The 19,750-nt window shown below is 49.8% G+C and overlaps 2 protein-coding genes and 1 long non-coding RNA gene across 33 annotated transcripts in view; 2 read left to right on the top strand and 1 right to left on the bottom strand.

Annotated features, from left to right (window-relative positions):
- UBAP2L (ubiquitin associated protein 2 like) overlaps positions 1 to 7,589 on the bottom strand; it is a 50,047-nt gene extending 42,458 nt beyond the window's left edge. For 18 of the 30 annotated variants that reach the window (XM_083715542.1, XM_083715564.1, XM_083715548.1 and 15 more), the window contains exon 1: positions 7,423 to 7,539. The gene's annotated coding sequence lies outside the window, so the exon portion shown is untranslated. Of the gene's footprint in view, positions 1 to 6,950; positions 7,112 to 7,236; positions 7,313 to 7,422 lie in introns of those variants that run through there. The other 12 variants (XM_083715546.1, XM_083715563.1, XM_083715544.1 and 9 more) reach the window with 10 other exon arrangements.
- Positions 7,590 to 9,612: 2,023 nt separating this feature from the next.
- Positions 9,613 to 17,638, top strand: LOC310833364 (protein C1orf43). 2 transcript variants are annotated; one of them, XM_083716066.1, is made up of 7 exons: positions 9,613 to 9,798; positions 12,025 to 12,126; positions 13,844 to 13,961; positions 14,057 to 14,110; positions 14,200 to 14,366; positions 15,720 to 15,778; positions 16,564 to 17,638. In XM_083716066.1, exons 1-7 carry the CDS (start codon positions 9,682 to 9,684, stop codon positions 16,760 to 16,762), a joined length of 816 nt encoding a protein of 271 aa, XP_083572192.1. In that variant the 5' UTR covers positions 9,613 to 9,681; the 3' UTR covers positions 16,763 to 17,638. The 2 variants fall into 2 exon arrangements, with proteins under 2 accessions (XP_083572192.1, XP_083572193.1); XM_083716067.1 differs by lacking the exon at positions 9,613 to 9,798 and adding an exon at positions 9,978 to 10,129.
- Positions 10,124 to 12,015, top strand: LOC310833547. The gene is made up of 3 exons (XR_014558776.1): positions 10,124 to 10,209; positions 10,400 to 10,639; positions 11,020 to 12,015. It is a non-coding gene; the product is annotated as an uncharacterized lncRNA (long non-coding RNA).
- Positions 17,639 to 19,750: the final 2,112 nt, after the last annotated feature.

The following is a 19,750-nucleotide window of genomic DNA, read 5'->3' as shown; positions in this document are numbered from 1 at the left end:
AAAGATTTCTACACACCATTCTACATTCAGCTAGGCAAGAAGCATTGCCACAGTTAAATGGTACATTCCAATCAGGGAAAAGCCCTTGAACAGGGTGCAGAGCAGTGGCAGGGTCTTAGAAGAGTCCCAAGGGCCACATCCATGCTCCAGGATTAAGGTTTTCCATCCCTGCAATAGGGGGAACTGTGCTTCCAACAGAGATTGCGGGAGAGCAGGAGAGAGAGAGAAGGAAACCATTTCTCTCACACCAATGTGAGAACAACGTTCTATGGGGCCACCAGAAAGGAAAGCATGTTTGAAAAATAGGCTTTCTCCAACAACTACCTACTTTTCCTTAGGGAATTCTGGCATCTACATGCAGAATGACCACAAAAACACAGCAATTATTCCCAGGCGATGGGAGTTGTGGGCAAGCAGCTCACGTGGCTCTCGGGATCCTTAGTGGCACACACTGGGGGCAACTGAGCACAGGAGTGGCAGGCAAAGTTACAAAGTGGTCTGGAACAATGGACGAAAACTCCCATTGGCAGGTCAGTGCTCCCTGTACACTCTTATCTCATGTATGAACTACAGCCACAGGCAACTGAGGACCAAGCATTATGACCTGCTTGCCCCACTGTTTGTTTGCTGCTGGACACAAGACAAGCTGCAGAGCACATACGTGCTTTGCACGCACAGAAGGTCTTTGGTTCAGTCACCAGCAAACAAGGTTTAAGGATCCTGGGTAGCAGGTAGAGCCAGCCTGACCAAACTCAGATATATAAGCTAATCGCCCAATGGCGATTAAACCTAGGTTGCGGTCACCACAATGGCATGTCTAGATTTGTTGTTGTTGTTGTTGTTGTTATTTTCATTTCTATACCATTCTAGATCCTTAAGTAAAAAGTCAAAGCAACATTTGACAACACATTAAAACATCAAATAAAACAATCCAGATTATAACAAATTCAAGCTTCAAAGAAAATATTTCCGTTCCTTTTGCAAGTGACATTTTGCTTTCCCCACATTTATTTACCTACTTAATTTATAGAGCTGCCCCGTTGCAGAAGGACTCTAGGAAGCCAGTGTGGTGTAGTGGTTAGAGTGTTGGACTAGTACTTTGGAGATCAGGGTTCAATCCCCTCTCAGCCGTGAAGCTCACTGGGTGACTTTGAGTCAGTTGCAACCTCTTAACCTACTTCACAGGGCCGTTGTAAGGATTAACTGAGATGAACCATGGACTCCTTGGAGAAAAGGGTGGCATATAAGTGCAACAAATACAGTGGTGCCTCGCAAGACGAAAAGAATCCGTTCCGCGAGTCTCTTCGTCTAGCGGTTTTTCCGTCTTGCAAAGCAAGCCCATTGACGGCTTAGCGCTATTAGTGGTTTAGCAGCTTTTAGCAGCTTAACGGATAAGCGGCTTAGAAAAGGGGGGAAAGGAAAAAAACCCCGCAGGAACTCGCAAGACATTTTCGTCTTGCAAAGCAAGCCCATAGGAAATTCGTTTTGCGAAGTGCCTCCAAAACGGAAAACCCTTTTGTCTAGCGGGTTTTCCGTCTTGCGAGGCGTTCGTCTTGCGGGGCACCATTGTAAGCTCTTCTGCTTACCTGCTTAAGAAAAGCTGGAGGGGCCAGCCAGATGGAGATGTCAGTTGCTAGCCCAGCACCCAGAGACCTCCATGTGGTTGCAATTGGACCCGCACCAGTCGCAAAACGCACCTGGCGCCTGGCTAATTTCTAGCACTGAACTTGTCTCTTAGAGGAAGTCAGGCAGCAGGAAGGAAAGGCCTTGGAGGCCTGTTGCCCTTAAGTGTGGTAGACAGACGAAAGACTCTGCTGCTACTCCATGTGGGTTTTATACAGGGAAAAGGGAGGGTTTTGCACCACCCTGTCTTTGCCTCGAACAGTAAAATATCTTGGTAAAGACCCCTCTCTGACCAAGACCCTGGAGAGTTGCTACCAGTCAAGAACTGACTATTCTGAGCTAAATGAACCAATGTCTGACTCGAGATAAGGCAACTTTCCTTGCTGGGATGAAAAGCCATAGCTCAGTGAAGTGAGGTCAGGCTGCAGCTCAACAACTGCTTTTCAGCAGTGAGCTAAGCAGCTCTGCATACAGAACACAGACTTTTAACCCTCTCTTCTGCAGGATGGCTTCAGGACAGAGTGGCCCCTCCTCCAAACAAAGTCGAAAACCTTGCTGAAGACAAAACTCTTAAGCCCAGCAGCCTGTAGTCATGATTTGTGTTAAAATAAGCTGGCTTTTGTAGTTCAGAGTCTGTTTTACTTGAATTTTCTTTTTTAAAAAACAAAGATGGGAGAACATTAAGAACAATTAGCATGAACCTGTTCCGCATGCAATATGCCCTAAGAGTTTTATTTTTAGACCTTTCCAAAAAGGTTGGGAACGACGTCACTGCCCAAGACCTTGGGGAGCTGCTGCCAGTCAGAGCAGCCCTGATGGATCTCAGCAAATGTCTAGCATCCATTCCAGCAGCCTACTCCACATAACCAGACAGATATGTCCCAAGACGGCCACAAAAACAGGACAGAAAAGTGAGCGCAACAGGGATCCAGAGACAGACAGATTCCAAATTAGCCATCATGGCTAATAGGCCTCTACCTCATCCATCAATCTGTCTCATCCCCTTCTAAAGTTGTCCAAACCAGCAGCCTTCATCACTTTCTACTGTGCTGAATCCTACAAATTAATGCAGCTTCAATTAGTTAATGTATAATGCAGCCTCAAAATACTCAGATGACATTGAGGTGGCTCTCTTCCCCTACACTCCTTTTCGGTCCCTACAAATTACAAGGCCTTCCAAGGGAAGAACTGTGGGGCTATTTATGCTCAGGTCCTGACCATAAATACCTCCCTGAGTTGGCATAAAAAGGAGCCTTAGTGCACTTCCTGTATTACAACGCCAGCGGCTTCCATCTCGTGGGTGGAATAAACTTCCTGTTTATATGTGTGTAGGCCTTTGAGTCAATGACAGAAATCTATAGTTGTCCATTGCTTTCATACAAGAAGTTTCATTCCCACACAAGTCTGGGGGCTTAGAGGGGTCTATTCAGGTGCCCTCAGTACCCACAGCTGGGAATTTGGAGAGAATCCAACTAGATTTCTCAGTCCCTACAGATCACTGCACCATCAAGAATAAGAGTTAAACAACGTAATCAAACCAGACTGGACACCGCAGAAACTCACTGATAAGCTGGAGAAGATTTTGCAGAGAGAGAAAAGAAACTCAGAAAGAACACAGAAAGGTCCAGATAAGTTGTGTGCAGGGGAAAGCCTGAAAATACTGATATAGATAGCTAAAGAAAATAAAGAGAGATGAAGGATGTGATGAATTTCTTTAAAGGAGAACAGCCACTATTATCTGAGATCACAGTTTGGCCAGGATGAAAAGCTGTTGGTTTCAGTTCACTCAGGAAAATTAAGCATTAGAAACAATATTTATACAATACTCAAAGCCTTCAACCATCTTTAATATAATTAGTAAGATTGGTCAGTACTAGGGATTCCCGTTAATACTATTCAGTACGAATTGATAAGGCAGTGTTGCTCTCCCAATGGAAACTTATTCCTAAATATCTGACACCCCATAATATCAAAAGATAATCAAGAGCACTGCTGATGTTCAGGTCATAGCTTGAATGCTTAATCATTACACTAAGAAAAAGTTCCTCAGATGCTTCAAAGCCCTGCTTCACATCCCTTTCGTGCAGAAGACCCCAGGTTTAATCCCAGGCAGGGTCAGGAGACCCCTCTTGGAAACTACAGAGAGCAATACAGTGTGGAGACAATACAGAGCTAACTAGACTAATGGACTGAGTAGTTCCAAACAAGCTCTCCCAGAGCAATATGCAGTCTTTTTTTATAAGTTTGAAGGAAAGGCTGCCATGGGCCTGACAGACCCTTTAGTGATGAATACTCCCATGTCAAAGAAGAGATCTGGTCCCACAAAGCATCTTCTGGGACTCCAAGGTTCTAAGAACAAAGCAACAAGAAAGATGGTTATTCTTTGCTGGAAAGACTAGATACTGGGAAAGGAAAGTGATCCTGACAGGGCGTTTATGCTTCTGGCAACCTGAGCAGGCAAACTTCACGGCTATAGACGGAAAAACACAGGTACACACAAAAACGAAAGCGACTTTCCCTTTAGCAAAACTTTTTTTGTACCTAAGGGTGCAGTTTTCTGTGACTTAGCCCCACTGAAGTCAGTGAGTGTGGTTTGGAGTCAGAGGACTGGACTGCACAGCAGATCACAATGCAAACACACTTTACTAAAAAGCTATACACCTTCACCCTGAAACTTGTTTTGTGTCCATAGCAGAACATACATATTTAGTTGTAAATATGATTTATTCATTAGCAGTAGTAATAACACCTAAAAAGGATCTTATCTGCTGGACTCTATTTTCTCAAGATGAAAAAGTTTAGAGTATTATTTTGGCTAGTTACAAGAACCGCCTTAGGAGAGACATAACGGCAAAAGTGTTGACTTTTGTTGTGTGATGCCTGAGCCCTTAAACTCCTAAAGCATGGATGGGGAAGCTTTGGCCCTGCAGAGGTTGTTAGACTGCAGTTCCCATCATCCCTCAACCATTGGGGGCATGCTGAGGCTGATGGGAGCTGAAGTCCAATAACTTGTTCTAAAGAGCAAGGGAGGGAAAAGGAATATTTGCACAAATCCCAAGCCTCAGAAAGGAGAAACAAATAAATAAGCAACAAAGCAGCCACTCACTGGTTCTGTTCCTTGTCTGTGAGACAAAAATTAACAGCAGCCTAGGTTATAGAGGGATTGCTCCAAGGATTAAACTGTTCCATCTACTGTCTTTTAAAAGTACAGAAGCTGCAAACTTCAACCCACTTACCTGGGAGCAAGCCTCATTGACCTCAAAGTAGGTATGGTTAGGATTGCAATGTACGTTATTAAGAATCACTTTCTGAAAAGCAAAACTTAGGTTGAAGAAGCCAGGCAGAAGAGAAGATGCTGAATAGCAAGAACAACAAAACCAAGAGTGTTTGTGCTGTACTGATGCAAGTTCTCTGGCACAAAAAGAGGGCCGTTCGAAGGATGGGAGGCAGAAGCAAGGACTAGCCATGGAGCTGCAGGCAGTCAGCTTTCTCAAAGACACCAAATCTCAACAGAAATTGCCATGTGGAAAGTGGAGGCCCTAGAAATTGTACCGGTGACTTGGAGCAGATGGCCTGGCCGGAGGGGACACTGAAGAGAGAAGAGTGACGGAGATCAACACAAACTCCCAAGGTTTGAGGAAAAATGAGCTAGCTGTCCTGCAATACAAGCAGAAACACCATTACGCAAACCCCACTGAGTGACAGAATCCTCAGGAGAATGGCGGTAGTTAGCTTTTAAAGGCAGGACAAGAAGCAGCTCTGCAGTATTTGAAAGTCTCTTTTCGTAAACACCACACCCTTTGGATTGAAAGCTTCCGGCACCGAAGGAATCCTGGTTCTTTCAGGGCCCCATCTGTCTGCCTGGCACCAGAGGTCTTCGCAAAGTGTCCTAGATAAAGTTGCAAGAGTAATCTGACAAGGAAGTTCAGCAGCAGTGCAACACAGGCTTCGGACACCTGGATTCGAAACACTGTTCGGTCACAATGTTCACCAAGGCCAGTTGTGCTGTTTCATCCTCAAGCAAAAACAGTGAGGGTTAGATAGAGGAAGGTAACCCTCCCACATAAAGGGGAGGGCAACATCCTGAATTCTTTAGAGGAAGGGCAGTATCCAAAAATATTTTTAAAATCCAAGGGCACAGCTAGGAGTTTAAGGAACAGTCCAGAAAATTATTTAGCATAATAAAGGGGGGAGTTTTATAGCCAGTTAACAGTTTATTCAAAAGTTAAGTACCACTTAACTAGGGATGCACTAGCAGCTCAAACTTACAAAGTAATAAGGTGCGAAGAGTCTTGCAAGATCTGGAAAAAGGCCCATCTGCATCTTGTTCTCAAAGTGGCAACTAAACACTTCTGAGAAGCCTACAAGATGGGCATCAGCACAGGAGCATTGATCCTTAGGAAACTGGTATTCAGAGGCCTTTGATAAGGGAGGACATAACAGAGCTATGATGATTTGTAGCCACAAATGAGACTCATCTTCTTAAGTTCCAGCAGCACCGGTCCTCAGGAAACCAACATTCAGAGGCCTTTGATATGGGACGAAATATATAACCATGATGACTTGTAGCCACTGATAAGAATCATCCTCCGTAGTCCCGCTTTGTACAATGGAGTTTACCTCTTTACTTCAGCGCCCAAAGGACTGCAGATAGAAGGAGCCCAACCTAGCTTCAGAGTTACTCCGAAACAGAACGCTGCTGCTGCACAAGCTGTTGTTTCTCTCCCCCCCCAAAAAAAAGGAAAGAATAAAGAGGAGACTGAGGAACTTTCTCTCCTCCCCTGACTTTTTTATTTTTAAATCGTTTCCACGTGCAGGTTTTTAAGGGCTACTTGGGGAATGTTTACAGATCTGCGGGCGGTGGGGACAGAAAAGAGAAGTCGTCTAACTCTCACAGCCACCAGCCAGATTTACCAGCTTTTTACACCTTGGCGGGGGGGGTAGGGGGGGGGAGAAAGAAACAGAAACAAGCGGTCCTGGGGGGAAGGAACAATGGATCCGGCTTTCTAGAGAGGAAAAGAAAAGTCTCCCCCAGCTCGATCGCAGGAAGCTCCCCCCAGGCCTGGTTGTCCGGGAAGAAGGATCAGCTTGCAGTCAAGGGTGGGGTTGTGTTTGCGGTAAAGGATTTAGAGTGGTGGTTTGGGGGGGGGGGGAGGAGAGAGTTGGAAAGAAAGACTCCTCTCTCTCTTTTCCCCGGTCCACGGAGCTCTCTGGAAGCGGAAACAGCCCAGAGGGCCTCAAGGTGGGGCGAGGAGGAGGAATGCTTTAAAAATAGTGATGAGAGTAAGAACCATAGTAAGAAGTGGGGGAGGAAGTAGTTTACCTACCCAGAGGTTGTGGGGAAAGGATCGACCTCGAAGAAGTTTGAGCTGGGGGAGAATCGGTCCCGCCTGCTTCAGCCCGACTCAGCCCCTCCCTGGCCCAGCCTGGCGCGCTACGCAAGTCCCCGGCTTCGCTCTGGCCGACTAGGCCGCGGTGGCGCTCGGGACCGGAACTCTCCCCTCCTCACGCCCCCTTCCCCCGCCCTCGCCCCCTCCCTCCCTCGGAAGGCCCAGCAGCTCCACCGCCTCCTGGAACAATTCCTGCCGGCCGGACTTTCCCCCTTCTACTCACCCTCCACGGAAAGCTCCTTTTTTGAAGCCCAGGGGAAAGGGGGAAAAAAATCCCCTCACAAAATATATACATATATAAGTCTGTATTAAAGAAGGAATTTATTATGATATGGTGGGTGGGGGGGAAGGGGCGGGGCCGGCGCTTAAAGGGCCCGCGCGCAATTCCCGGCGCGGCCGCCAACTTTACCTGAGTCTCCACCGCCTCCTCCGCCGCCGCCGCCGCCACACACACTGACAACTAACCCAACGCGGCCGCGGGGCCGCCCCTCTACCCCCACCACGTGACGCGCGCGCGCGGGGATTGGAGGGAGGGCCGCGGTGCGGCTTCGGCCCGCGTCACGTGACGGGCGGCGGGTGAGGGAGGCCGGGCCACGCCCCCTTTGCTGTTGTCCGTCAAGAGTCCGCCCGCCCGCTCTTCGGCTTTATCCCGGCGCGCTTTCGCACTCTTACCCCGCCCCTCGCAGCCTGGCCCCGCCTTCTTAAAGGAACCACATGACGCCTCCCTGCCAGAACTCACATGGCCAAGAATGAAAAAGGGGAGGTGGGTCTGTAGGATAGGGAGCCGTTATCGCCAGCGGCCACTTCCGGTTCTCGTTGGACACGGCGGGTTTCGTAGAACTATGGTTTACTTAAGAGTAGACCCTTGTTGAAATTCGAGAGCCGAAGTTGTTTATTTATTGAATTTATTATTATACTAGTCATGTCTATTGACTCCAATGGGTCTGCTTTGAGTAGGACTAAGCACTGGGTGCAACTCAGCGTCAGACAACCCAATCAGATGGGCGGGGTACAAATAATAAAACTGTTGTTGTTGTTGCCGTTGTTAATAAAACTATTGTTGTTAATAAAACTGTTGTTGTTGTTGTTAATAAAACTGTTGTTGCTGTAGACCTTTTTTTGAAGAGGCGGCGGAGAGAGGACTTCAACTTGGAAATTTGTGTAGCATAGCAGTATAGTTTAGTTAACTATCTTTATTTTTTAAAGTTTTCCTGCTTTTGTGTTTTCTTGCTAGTTTATTAACTGCACAACTAAGAAAGCTTTCTGATTAAGTGAACTTTACATATTTCTATAAAATATAAAACAATAAAAGCGATTAAACATTAAGGCATGGGTTAGGGGGAAAGTAGCAGTACAGTGGGTTGTTGTTGTTTAAAGGTAAAGAAAGGGACCCCTGACCATTAGGTCCAGTTGTGGCTGACTCTGGGGTTGCAGCGCTCATCTCGCTTTATTGGCCGAGGGAGCCGGCATACAGCTTCCGGGTCATGTGGCCAGCAGGACTAAGCCGCTTCTGGTGAACTAGAGCAGCACACGGAAACGCCGTTTACCTTCCCGCCGGAGTGGTACCTATTTATCTACTTGCACTTTGACCTGCTTTCGAACTGCTAGGTTGGCAGGAGTTGTTGTTGTTTAGTCAAGTCCAACTCTTTGTGACCCCATGGACCAGAGCACGCCAGGCACTCCTGTCTTCCACTGCCTCCCGCAGTTTGGTCAAACTCATATTAGTAGCTTTGAGAACACTATCCAGCCATCTCGTCCTCTGTCGTACCCTTCTCCTGGTGCCCTCAATCTTCCCCAACATCAGGGTCTTTTCCAGGGAGTCTTCTCTTCTCATGAGGTGGCCAAAGTCTTGGAGCCTCAGGATCTGTCCTTCCAGTGAGCATTCAGGGCTGATTTCCTTCAGAATGGATAGGTTTGATCTTCTTGCAGTCCATGGGACTCTCAATAGTCTCCTCCAGCACCAGAATTCAAAAGCATTCCCATCATCCCTGACCACTGGCCCTGCTGGATGTGAGACTGACAAGAACCAAAGTATCTGTGTACCTGAAGAAGTGTGCATGCACACGAAAGCTCATACCAAGAACTGACTTAGTTGGTCTTTAAGGTGCTACTGGAAGGAATTTTTTTTGTAACAACCAAAGGGTCACCAATTGCCCCCTCGTAAATTAGAGAACGGGCCCTATCTCGTGCACAGATCTCCCTTTCTGTTACAAAAATCCTGTGTACCTACTGACCCTATCCATTTCTCTCTGAGTTGGTCCTGCACGTGGCGACGTCCCATTGGGAACCGGAAATGGCGCTCACATTCCACTCAGTGGGTAACCCCAGCCCTTCACTCGCCCCCTGTAACCTCCCCCAGTAGCCACGCCACGTGACCCTCACATTCCCAGCCCCCTCCCCAAAACCCGCTTCCCTCAGTCCAGCATTTGCTATTATTCCGCCTCCCCCCCCCTCGCAACACACACTCTATGTCTCCTCCCCTATATGTTATCGCCTCCTTCCGGTCACCTGATCCGACGCTCCTCTTCTCCCGCCCGCCGGAGTAGAGTCTGAAGTCTGAAGTCGAATGGGCCCGTGTCACATGACGGGGGCGCAGGCCGGCTTCGGCGCCCGCCATGTTGGGTGGCCCTTTCGGGCGGCCGGGCCAGGCCAGGCGCCAGGGCCGGGGATGGCGGCGTCCTCGACCTCCTCCTCGTCGTCCTCCTCCTCCTCCTCCCCCCCTCCCCAGTCCAGCAACTGGCTCTCCGGGGTGAACGTGGTGCTGATCATGGCCTACGGGAGCCTGGTGAGGACAAACGCCGGGCGGGAAAGGCGGCCGGAGCGAACGCGGCGGAGAAGAGCGGCGAAGGAAGGGCGGCCCCTCTCGGGGTGCTGAAGGGAGGGAGGGAGGCGAGGGGCTGGGGGGGGTGTCCCGTGAAGGGCGCGCGCGGAGGGGGGGGAACCGCAGCGTCGCCATGGCAACACGAGCCTTCCCTCCTTTCCCCGGGTCTCTCTTTTTCACATTCACGCCTTTGGCCCCGTCGCAATTTCGGTTATCTCTTCCTACCCTTTTGTTCTCCCGTTTCGCCCTCACGACAACCCTGCGAGTTAGGAGCTCCCAGATTTGCCCCTGCAAGGTAGGAGCTCCCAGATTTCCCCTCACAACAACCCTGCGAGGTAGGAACCCCCAGATTTCCCCTCACAACAATCCTGTGAGGTAGGAGCTCCCAGATTTGCAACCCACACAACCCTGCGAGATAAGAGCTCCCAGATTTACATCCACGACAACCCTGCGAGTTAGCAGCTCCCAGATTTGCCCCTGCAAGGTAGGAGGTCCCAGATTTGCACCCACGACAATCCTGTGAGGTAGGAGGCTCCCAGATTTGCACCCACGACAACCCTGCGAGGTAGGAGCTCCCAGATTTGCACCCACGACAACCCTGCGAGGTAGGAGCTCCCAGATTTGCACCCACGACAACCCTGCGAGGTAGGAGCTCCCAGATTTGCACCCACGACAACCCTGCGAGGTAGGAGCTCCCAGATTTGCACCCACGACAACTCTGCGAGGTAGGAGCTCCCAGATTTGCACCCACAACAATCCTGTGAGGTAGGAGCTCCCAGATTTGCACCCACAACAATCCTGTGAGGTAAAGGTAAAGGGTCCCTGACCATTAGGTCCAGTCGTGGCCGACTCTGGGGTTGCGGCGCTCATCTCACTTTATTGGCCGAGGGAGCTGGCGTACAGCTTCCAGGTCACGTGGCCAGCATGACTAAGCCGCTTCTGGCAAACCAGAGCAGCACACGGAAACGCCGTTTACCTTCCCGCCGGAGTGGTACCTATTTATCTACTTGTACTTTGACGTGCTTTCAAACTGCTAGGTTGGCAGGAGCAGGGACCGAGCAACGGGAGCTCACCCCGTCGCAGGGATTTGAACTGCCAACTTTCTGATCGGCAAGTCCTAGGCTCTGTGGTTTAACCCACAGCACCACCTGTGTCCCAGATTTGCCCCTGCGACAACCCTGTGAGGTAGCAGCAGCCGGAACAGCCTGCGAAGAAGCCGCGGCGTTTTGAGAAAGCTTCACAAATTCTACAGCGGCGTCAGTTTCCCCCTCACACACACCAACGCGAAAGCTTGTGCTCAGTTGCTAGAGAGCATGAGACTTAATCTCAGGGTCGCGGGCTCAAGCCCCACGTTGGGCAAAATATTCTTGCATCGCACCGGGTTGGACTAGATGACTCTCGAGGTTCTTTCCAACTCTAGGATTCTGCGCTGGAATGACTTTTGTTAGTCCTCTCCAGCACTACACGGACACCTTGATGTCTTTCATCTGTGGGGCAGGTTGGACGTGTTGCAGATCCCTCTTAGGTTGATGCCACCTGCGGAAAAAGAATTCCAGCTTTTTGGAGCTACAATGACAGAACTCCTCTAGTTTCACATTCTGCACAAAAGGATCCTTCTGCAAGTTCAAAACTCACACTAAATCCTTTCCATTTTTGCTTTCTTTTTCCTTGAATGGGTCTTGACTGCCCAGAACTGGCCCTACAGCCATTCCAGTGCTCAGTACTGTGGTGCCTTCTCACGTCTCAGGCATGATGCCCAGGTTATAATAATACAATGGTACCATGGGTTACATACGCTTCAGGTTACAGACTCCGCTAACCAAGAAGTAGTACCTCGGGTTAAGAACTTTGCTTCAGGATGAGAACAGTAATCGTGCTCTGGCATTGTGGCAGCAGCGGGAGGCTCCATTAGCTAAAGTGGTGCTTCAGCTTAAGAACAGTTTCAGGTTAAGAACGGACCTGTGGAACGAATTAAGTATGTAACCAGTGGTATCACTGTAATAAGGTTGACAGCAGCCCACAATTGTATTGGCCTCTGTGCCACAGCATCACTTTGCTGGCTTGTGTACAATGTATTCTCACTTTATAAGCGTGGAGGAAATAAATCCCTGTGGGCAGATTGTGGGAAGGGGTCAGGATTGCGTCAGTTCTGTGATATTGTTTCAGCATTTTTTCTGTCCTTTATTCCAGGTCTTTGTGCTACTCTTCATATTTGTCAAGAGGCAGATCATGCGCTTCGCCATGAAGTCCCGCCGTGGCCCCCATGTGCCAGTTGGGCAGCATGCACCAAAGGTTTGTTGGCAGGCAACCCTGTTTTAGGGTTAGAAGGGCTGGGGAACTTCGGGGTCTCTGAGCTGTATGCTGCCCTCCAGGCCTCTCTCCTTGTCCCTTGGGGTTCTCTTCCTACACAAGACTCAGACCAGATAAAACAAAGTGCTTCTATGTGTAGCACATAGTTAAACAATTGCACTCGCTCCACAGGAGGCAGGGAGGCCACCAACCTGGATGGCTTTCAAAGAGACAAATTCATGGAGGATTGCTGGAAACCACAGGAGCAGCATTAGAAACTGAGTTATGAAAGCTAGGAGCTCAATGACACCTTAAACCTAGGTTATCGGCACAACAGTGGAATATCTAGGCATGCTTTTTTGATAACAAGAATGCAAAGCTGAAAATGAATGAACTGCAGCTAAAATATGATGTTCATTTTTCTTGAAAGGGAATGTGGCCCTCTGACTGAAAAAGCTTCCTGACCCTGGTTGATGTATAATCCCTGGTTGGGAGCATAAGGCCCTGGAATTGAGCTGTATAAATAAAAATAAGTACTGTATTAGGGCTGGGTGATATCTAGTTTTCAACATTGTGATATATCATCAACTAAACCATACGATAAGCCATCAATATATTACAGTGTCTGAAATTGGCTGGCTTTACAGCTTTTACCGCATTGTGCAGGAGACAGCAGAGAGCTGAGCCGGCAGAGTTAACAGGGGCTGCAGGAATCAAGAGAAGCATTGTCTGACTTCACGGTTTTTCCCACATTGTGATTCACAATATATTGCCAGGTCAGAAATTATGGAACTGATATAACGATATGGACTTCAGACCAGTTTTGGGCAATATGCTGATATATCACCCAGCCCTAATAAGTGTTTAGGAATGTTTCGTTTAGAAAATGAAATGACTACTGGCAGGAGGAAACTGTGAATACTTGACAATATTTATTATTGCTTATTATCTCTTTCTACTATATCGTTTTGCTCAAGTCAACAATCATTCTTTTCCCCACCCCACCCCCATTTTATTATCACAGCATGACATAAGCTGACTAGCCCCTCCCTCTTTTGCCTCAATAGGAAGATAGGAAAGTATCTTGTCCCAAGTCAGATCATTGGCCCATTTACCTTAGTATTGTCTGTCCTGACTGGCAGCAACTCTCCAGGACTTCAGGCAGGGAGTCATTCTCTCTCAGTCCTGCCTGGGGGTGCCAGAAATTGAACCTGGGACCTTCTGCTTGAAAAACAGGTGCTCTACCCACTGAGCTATGGCCCTTTCTGACGGTGCTGTTTTGCCTGCCTATGGGTTAACGCCCAGAGAACGAGCTTTGCTATTGGTCTGTTGGATCTTCCGTATTCCTACCTGGAAGTGGCTATCTTCAAACTTCACCCAAAGCAATCACCGATGTCTGGCTGGCACTTAGAGTTTTCCCAGGAAGGGAGATTGGCAGTGCTGTTGCAGTATTCATGATGCTTCATTTTAAAAGATTTTGATTGGTGCTCTCCCACTGGGCCAAGGACTTTTCTTGGCTCTGCTTTTGATGAAGACCACAGCCTTCCAGATCAGGGCCGCCCCTACCATCAGGCAGAGTGAGGTAGCCTCGGGTGGCTGGTCTTTGTGCGATATTGAAAAGGGAGCAAATTGTTAGGTTTATGGATACCTTTGTAGTGTTTTGGTGTGCAAACCGTGTGCCGTACCTCTCACCTCTGACCCTTCCCCTTTACCTGCTCAGGGCCTGAAGGAGGAGATTGACATCCGACTATCGCGGGTTCAGGACATCAAGTATGAGCCCCGGCTGCTGTCCCATGATGACACTCGCCTCCTTCAACTGGAGTCGCCTCGAAGCCCATGTACTGTTTCCTAATTCACGCCAAGGGGGTGGGAGAAGAGGGCATGAATGTTCACAGAGATGCCAAACTGACTGGGCTGTCTTTTTTTATTGCAGTTTGCTATAACTACATGTACAGGATGAAGGCCTTGGATGCCATCAGGGATTCAGGTAAGCAAACAAATGTTAAGCTGGCTGGCCTGGTGGCTACAATTCCTGCTCGTATTCACACTCTCTCTGTTCCCCCTTACACACCGTAGAGATCCCCTTCTCCTCTGAAGGCAGGCACCCCAGATCCCTGATCGGGAAGAACTTCCGGGCCTACCTGGTGGACCTTCGGAACTCCAGCACCCCCTTCAAAGGCGTCCGCAAGACGTTGATTGACATACTCCTGGATGGGTACGAGAGCGCCCGTTACGGCACAGGGGTGAGTAGTCTCTGCCCAGAGAGCTGTGGAACGGGACTCTGGGACTTCAAAAGCATGTTGAGAACTCTCTGACCATTGGCCATGCTGACTGCTGAGGTTGATGGGAATCCAAGAACGTTGTTAAACCACAACTCCTTTAATCCCTGAGGGCATAGGGCTGGGGGAAACTGATGCACTAGCACTGAAAGCATTGGCTTCTCCTTTTCCTCCTGAGATGGACAGCCTTAAAATGGGCCCTGCCTCCTTTCCCCTTTAGATCAGGGGTAGTGAACATTGGGGGGGACACAAATACAACCTTTATCTGGCCCTCTGGGTTCTTCACCTCTTTCCCATCCATATCCCCCAGCTGCCTGATTTGTGCCCTTGTTTGATATTTTTGCCCGGTGTCCTAGAACTTCCTTCTCTGGGTGGTGAGTCAAGAGTGCTATGTGTAGGAAGTATGCGCTGTGGGTTAAACCACAGAGCCTAGGACTTGCCAATCAGAAGGTCGGCGGTTCGAATCCCCGCAACAGGGTGAGCTCCCGTTGCTCGGTCCCTGCTCCTGCCAACCTAGCAGTTCGAAAGCACCTCAAAGTGCTCCCTCGGCCAATAAAGCGAGATGAGCGCCGCAACCCCAGAGTTGGCCACGACTGGACCTAATGGTCAGGGGTCCCTTTACCTTTACCTAACATTTTACATCTGTTGCCCCATCCACTTTTGCCGTTGGCCCTGCACACCGCTGGCATGTGTTACCCAGAAAGGAATGCAGCTATGGGGGGGGGGGGAATCCCCAGCTACCTGCTTTTGTTGCAGGCGTTCACTTCCTTGGCGTGATCAGAGGTGGCCTGCGCCTGGCATTTCTGTTTGTATGCGTATTTAATCTGTGTCGACTGTGGTAGCAGCCAGGATAGCCTTTTGCTCTGACAGCAGTGTTGATAGACACAATACCCAGCTGACAGAATCCACATGTTCCTTGTAGATCATCTTGGCCTTCAGTTTGAGACATGTGTGTGTTTGTATGGTGCACAGTGAAAGATGCCCTGACTCCCCATCCCCATGACGTGTGTGCTGCTGATAAGGCCATCTTTTGCCTCTATCTTTTGTCCCTTCCTTCTCCAATGCCCAGCTAAACGGGGTTGGAACACTTCGCAATCACCCGTTCTCTTGGAACCAGAAAGCTACATTTCTCTATGAAACGGGCTGAGGGGCGCGCCTGATGCTGTTGTACTCTGAATTCTTTATGTCTTCTTTTTGCCTCTATGCTTCGTAGGTGGGGGGGGGGGGGAGAGTGAGATGTTCCGGAGCAGGCATGACCCACAATGCTAAACCACCTGATATTCTTGACCCACTTCTGTGTGTATGTTTGTTTCCCAGACTTTCGGGAAGACGGAATTCCTCAAGTACCAGGAAGCTCTGTATGAGCTGGCGGCAATGTAAGTCCTGGGGCTGGGGTTGTTCTTTTGATAATCACCTCCTTCCATCTGGGAGAACTGTGCAGTGTCCTGGGAGACCTGTAAATCCCTTGCACAAACCAGCAACACTTTGCAAGAGCCATAGCTCAGCGGTAGAGCATCTGCCTTGCAAAGGGAAGGTCGTGGGTTCAAATCCCGGCATCTCCTCTTCCCGAAACGAACGAACCCAAGTTAGTTGCATCTATGGGCTTCACTGGATACAGTGCTCATGCAGCCGCTCTCTAATCTTTTTTTTTTATATAGAATATTTATTAAAATTTTCAAAAATGATACAATGTAAAACAGAAAAAAGAAACAACAAAAATACAGAAATACAAAAATAAGAATAACTAAAAAACACATAGAATTTCCATTTACTTATTTTATTTTAACTTATTTTCCAGACCTCCTCATACCTCCCTTTCTTATATTCCAATTTAAATTGTTAGTTCAGCAAATCCTCTCCATTAGTTTTTACTTATTTCTAAACCTTATTTTTCATATCTCTTAAGCATTACAGCTGGAAACCACTTAATTTCTGTCTAACATCATTTTAACATTCATTAATTTTACAATGTTTCCGCAAATAATCTTTAAACTTCTTCCAGTCTTCTTCCGCCGACTCTTCCCTGGTCTCGGATTCTGCCAGTCCCATATAGTCGATCATCTTCATCTGCCATTCCTCCAGAGTGGGTAAATCTTGTGTCTGAAGCCGCTCTCTAATCCGGCAACTGCTCATTTCCCTCTCCCCCTCTCTTCCGGTGCAGCATCAAGGCCCGAGGAGGCAGCAGCCAGCGGCAGCACCAGTCTGCAGCCAAGGACCTGACCCTCTCGCCTGACCTTTCCGGCCCAACCACCATCCAGGTCACCTACCTGCCCTCCAGCCAGAAGAGCAAGAGAGCCAAGCATTTCCTGGAGCTCAAGAGCTTTAAGGACAACTACAACACGCTGGAGAGCACCCTGTGATCCTCACCCTCCATGCACAACGGGGCCAGGGCTTTCTCCCTTCTCAGTGGCGCTGGCCTGCTGTCGGTTGGCCCGCCAGGACCAAGAAGACTCTTCTCACCCTGCCTTTCTTATTTTGCCTGCGCACTTGGGCTGCCATGAGCTGCTGCCAGCTGGCGTTTCAGTGGACAGTCCTGTGTGAAGCATGTTGCTGCTTTGGGGTGGGGAGTGTCTTGAGTTTTCCCTTCCCTCTCCCACCCTGTCTGGTCTTGTAAATATATCATTCAGTTACCTCTTTTATTTATTTAAAAAGACTCAGCCTCCCAGGCACCCCTCTCTCTCCCTACTGCCCGCCGAAGATGCCGAGAACGAGCCGAGGGGCTTGTTTTTGTCATTTTATTAACTCTGGCTCCTCGTCCTCCACCCCCTTCCACCATGGGGACATTGTTTCTGTCCTTTCCCCACTTTCCCAATATCATTTCCCTCCCTCAATTCTTCCCCCATGGCTTTGCCTTGCAATCTTCCCCATCTCTACCTTCCAGCCAGCGAGGAAGAAGCGAAGGTCCGCAGCCACGAGCACAAGAGGCGGCTGGGTTGTAAAACAGCCACGTTGGGACCGCTGTTTTTCTGCAGTGCCATTTTGGAGTGCCGCGACGAAACGGCTGCTTGCCGCCGTGGGTCGGGCCAGGGCCCCTGTTTTCCTGTTTGTCTACTTGCCATTGATGCGCTGGAACGTCAGTGTCCCCAACACGACCGAGGCGGTGTCCCGTTCCCCCCTACCAAGCTGGGTCTCAGCACAACAAGCCTTGCTTGCCCCTCTTCAGCCTTGAGAGAGAGCTGGTCTGTCCTTGTCTATTTCTGAAAACCTCTCTTTAATAAAGCAGACACTTGCACAGCCATGGGCTCCTGGTTATCTCTTCTGCAAAAGAACAAGGCTGACTTGGATGAGGCTCCCAGGCCCATCTCTTCTCTGTCTCCAGGAACTTTTAAGTCACCTGGAAAGGCCTCCTGGGATATCCATTGTGTCCCCTGCACCCCATTGCCGTTGAAAAAGATTCCCCACCTCTGCTTTTAAAAGACACAAGTGTTGACTGGTTCCTACTTCAAGGTGAGAGAAAACCAGCAGGAAGACGCCTTATGAGGAACAGCTAAGGGAGCTGGGCATGTTTAGCCTGGAGAAGAGGAGGTTAAGGGGTAGCCATGTTCAAATATATAAAAGGATGTCACATAGAGGAGGGAGAAAGGTTGTTTTCTGCTGCTCCAGAGAAGCGGACACGGAGCAATGGTTCCAAACTACAAGAAAGAAGATGCCACCTAAACATTAGGAAGAACTTCCTGACAGTAAGAGCTGTTCAACAGTGGAATTTGCTGCCCAGGAGTGTGGTGGAGTCTCCTTCTTTGGAGGTCTTTAAGCAGAGGCTTGACAACCATATGTCAGGAGTGCTCTGATGGTGTTTCCTGCTGGCAGGGGGTTGGACTCGATGGCCCTTGTGGTCTCTTCCAACTCTAGGATTCTATGATTCTAAGAGCACAGGAAAGCTAAGGACTAGAGAGGGACTTCCCCATGGCTGCATGAGATTTGAATGCGGGAGAGAGAGAGACTTTGTTGCCCTCACACGAGTACATATGCTTTCTTCCTTGTTCTCTGGGACTTCAAACTCCCAATCTTGGAGCTGCGCCATCCTAAGCCCACATGGTTTGTGTTGCCCTGGGCTATATAGTGGGGGGTAAGGAGCCTGTGGCTGTCTGCATGCTGTTAGACCAGTGTTTCCCAACCTTTTTTGGGCAAAGGCACACTTGTTTCATGAAAAAAATCTCGAGGCACACCACCATTAGAAAATGTTTAAAAAATTAACTCTGTGCCTATATTGACTATATGCCGCTTGGGGCGGCAGCCTGTTGCCCGAAGCACAGGGAGCCCTACGGAGGGCTCCCCGTGCTTCCGGCGAGTGTCTGCAACCCTGCGCGCCCGGCAGGAGCTCCTGCCAGGCGGCAAGGCTTGGGGCGGCAGCCTGTTGCCCGAAGCACAGGGAGCCCTACGGAGGGCTGCCCGTGCTTCGGGCGAGTGTCTGCAAGCCTTGCGCGCCCGGCAGGAGCTCCTGCCAGGCGCGCAAGGCTTGGGGCGGCAGCTTGTTGCCCGAAGCACAGGGAGCCCTACGGAGGGCTCCCCGTGCTTCGGGCGAGTGTCTGCAACCCTGCGCGCCCGGCAGGAGCTCCTGCCAGGCGCGCAAGGCTTGGGGCGGCAGCTTGTTGCCCGAAGCACAGGGAGCCCTACGGAGGGCTCCCCGTGCTTCGGGCGAGTGTCTGCAACCCTGCGCGCCCGGCAGGAGCTCCTGCCAGGCGGCAAGGCTTGGGGCGGCAGCCTGTTGCCCGAAGCACAGGGAGCCCTACGGAGGGCTCCCCGTGCTTCGGGCGAGTGTCTGCAAGTCTTGCGCGCCCGGCAGGAGCGGCAGCCTGTTGCCCGAAGCACGCGGAGCCCTCCGGAGGGTGCCCCGTGCTTCGGGCGAGTGTCTGCAAGCCTTGCGCGCCCGGCAGGAGCTCCCGTCGGGCGCGCGAGGCTTGGGGCGGCAGCCTGTTGCTCTAAGCACATGGAGTCCGCCTCCCTCCCACGGCACACCAGGCAAAGTCTCGTGGCACACTAGTGTGCCGCGGAACACCGGTTGGGAAACACTGTGTTAGACTACAACTCCCATCATCCCCAACCATGCTGGCAGGAGATGTAGTCCAACAATATGGTGGGCCACAGGCTCCCCTTCCCTGCTTTAATATGCATTTAATATGTGACCCCTGATTGGTTGGGACATGTGTCCAGTTCAGGGCTGGAGAACTTGTGGCCTTCCTCCAGATGTTGCTAGACTCCCAACTCCCATCATCTGTGTCTGAGTCTAATGGGAGTTTGAGTCCAACACCATCTGGAAGGAGGGTGTCGTCCCTCCATCCCTGCTATATCGGAGTAAAGGCTAGATTTCCACTCTCGTCAAGTTTTGAATGTGTTTGCTCAGGGGCCTT

Source organism: Podarcis gaigeae (assembly GCF_964106915.1).
Source record: "Podarcis gaigeae genome assembly, chromosome: 16".
Taxonomy (NCBI): Eukaryota; Metazoa; Chordata; class Lepidosauria; order Squamata; family Lacertidae; genus Podarcis; species Podarcis gaigeae.
Note: the sequence above shows the minus strand (reverse complement) of the source record. Positions and strands in the feature narration are given on the sequence as shown.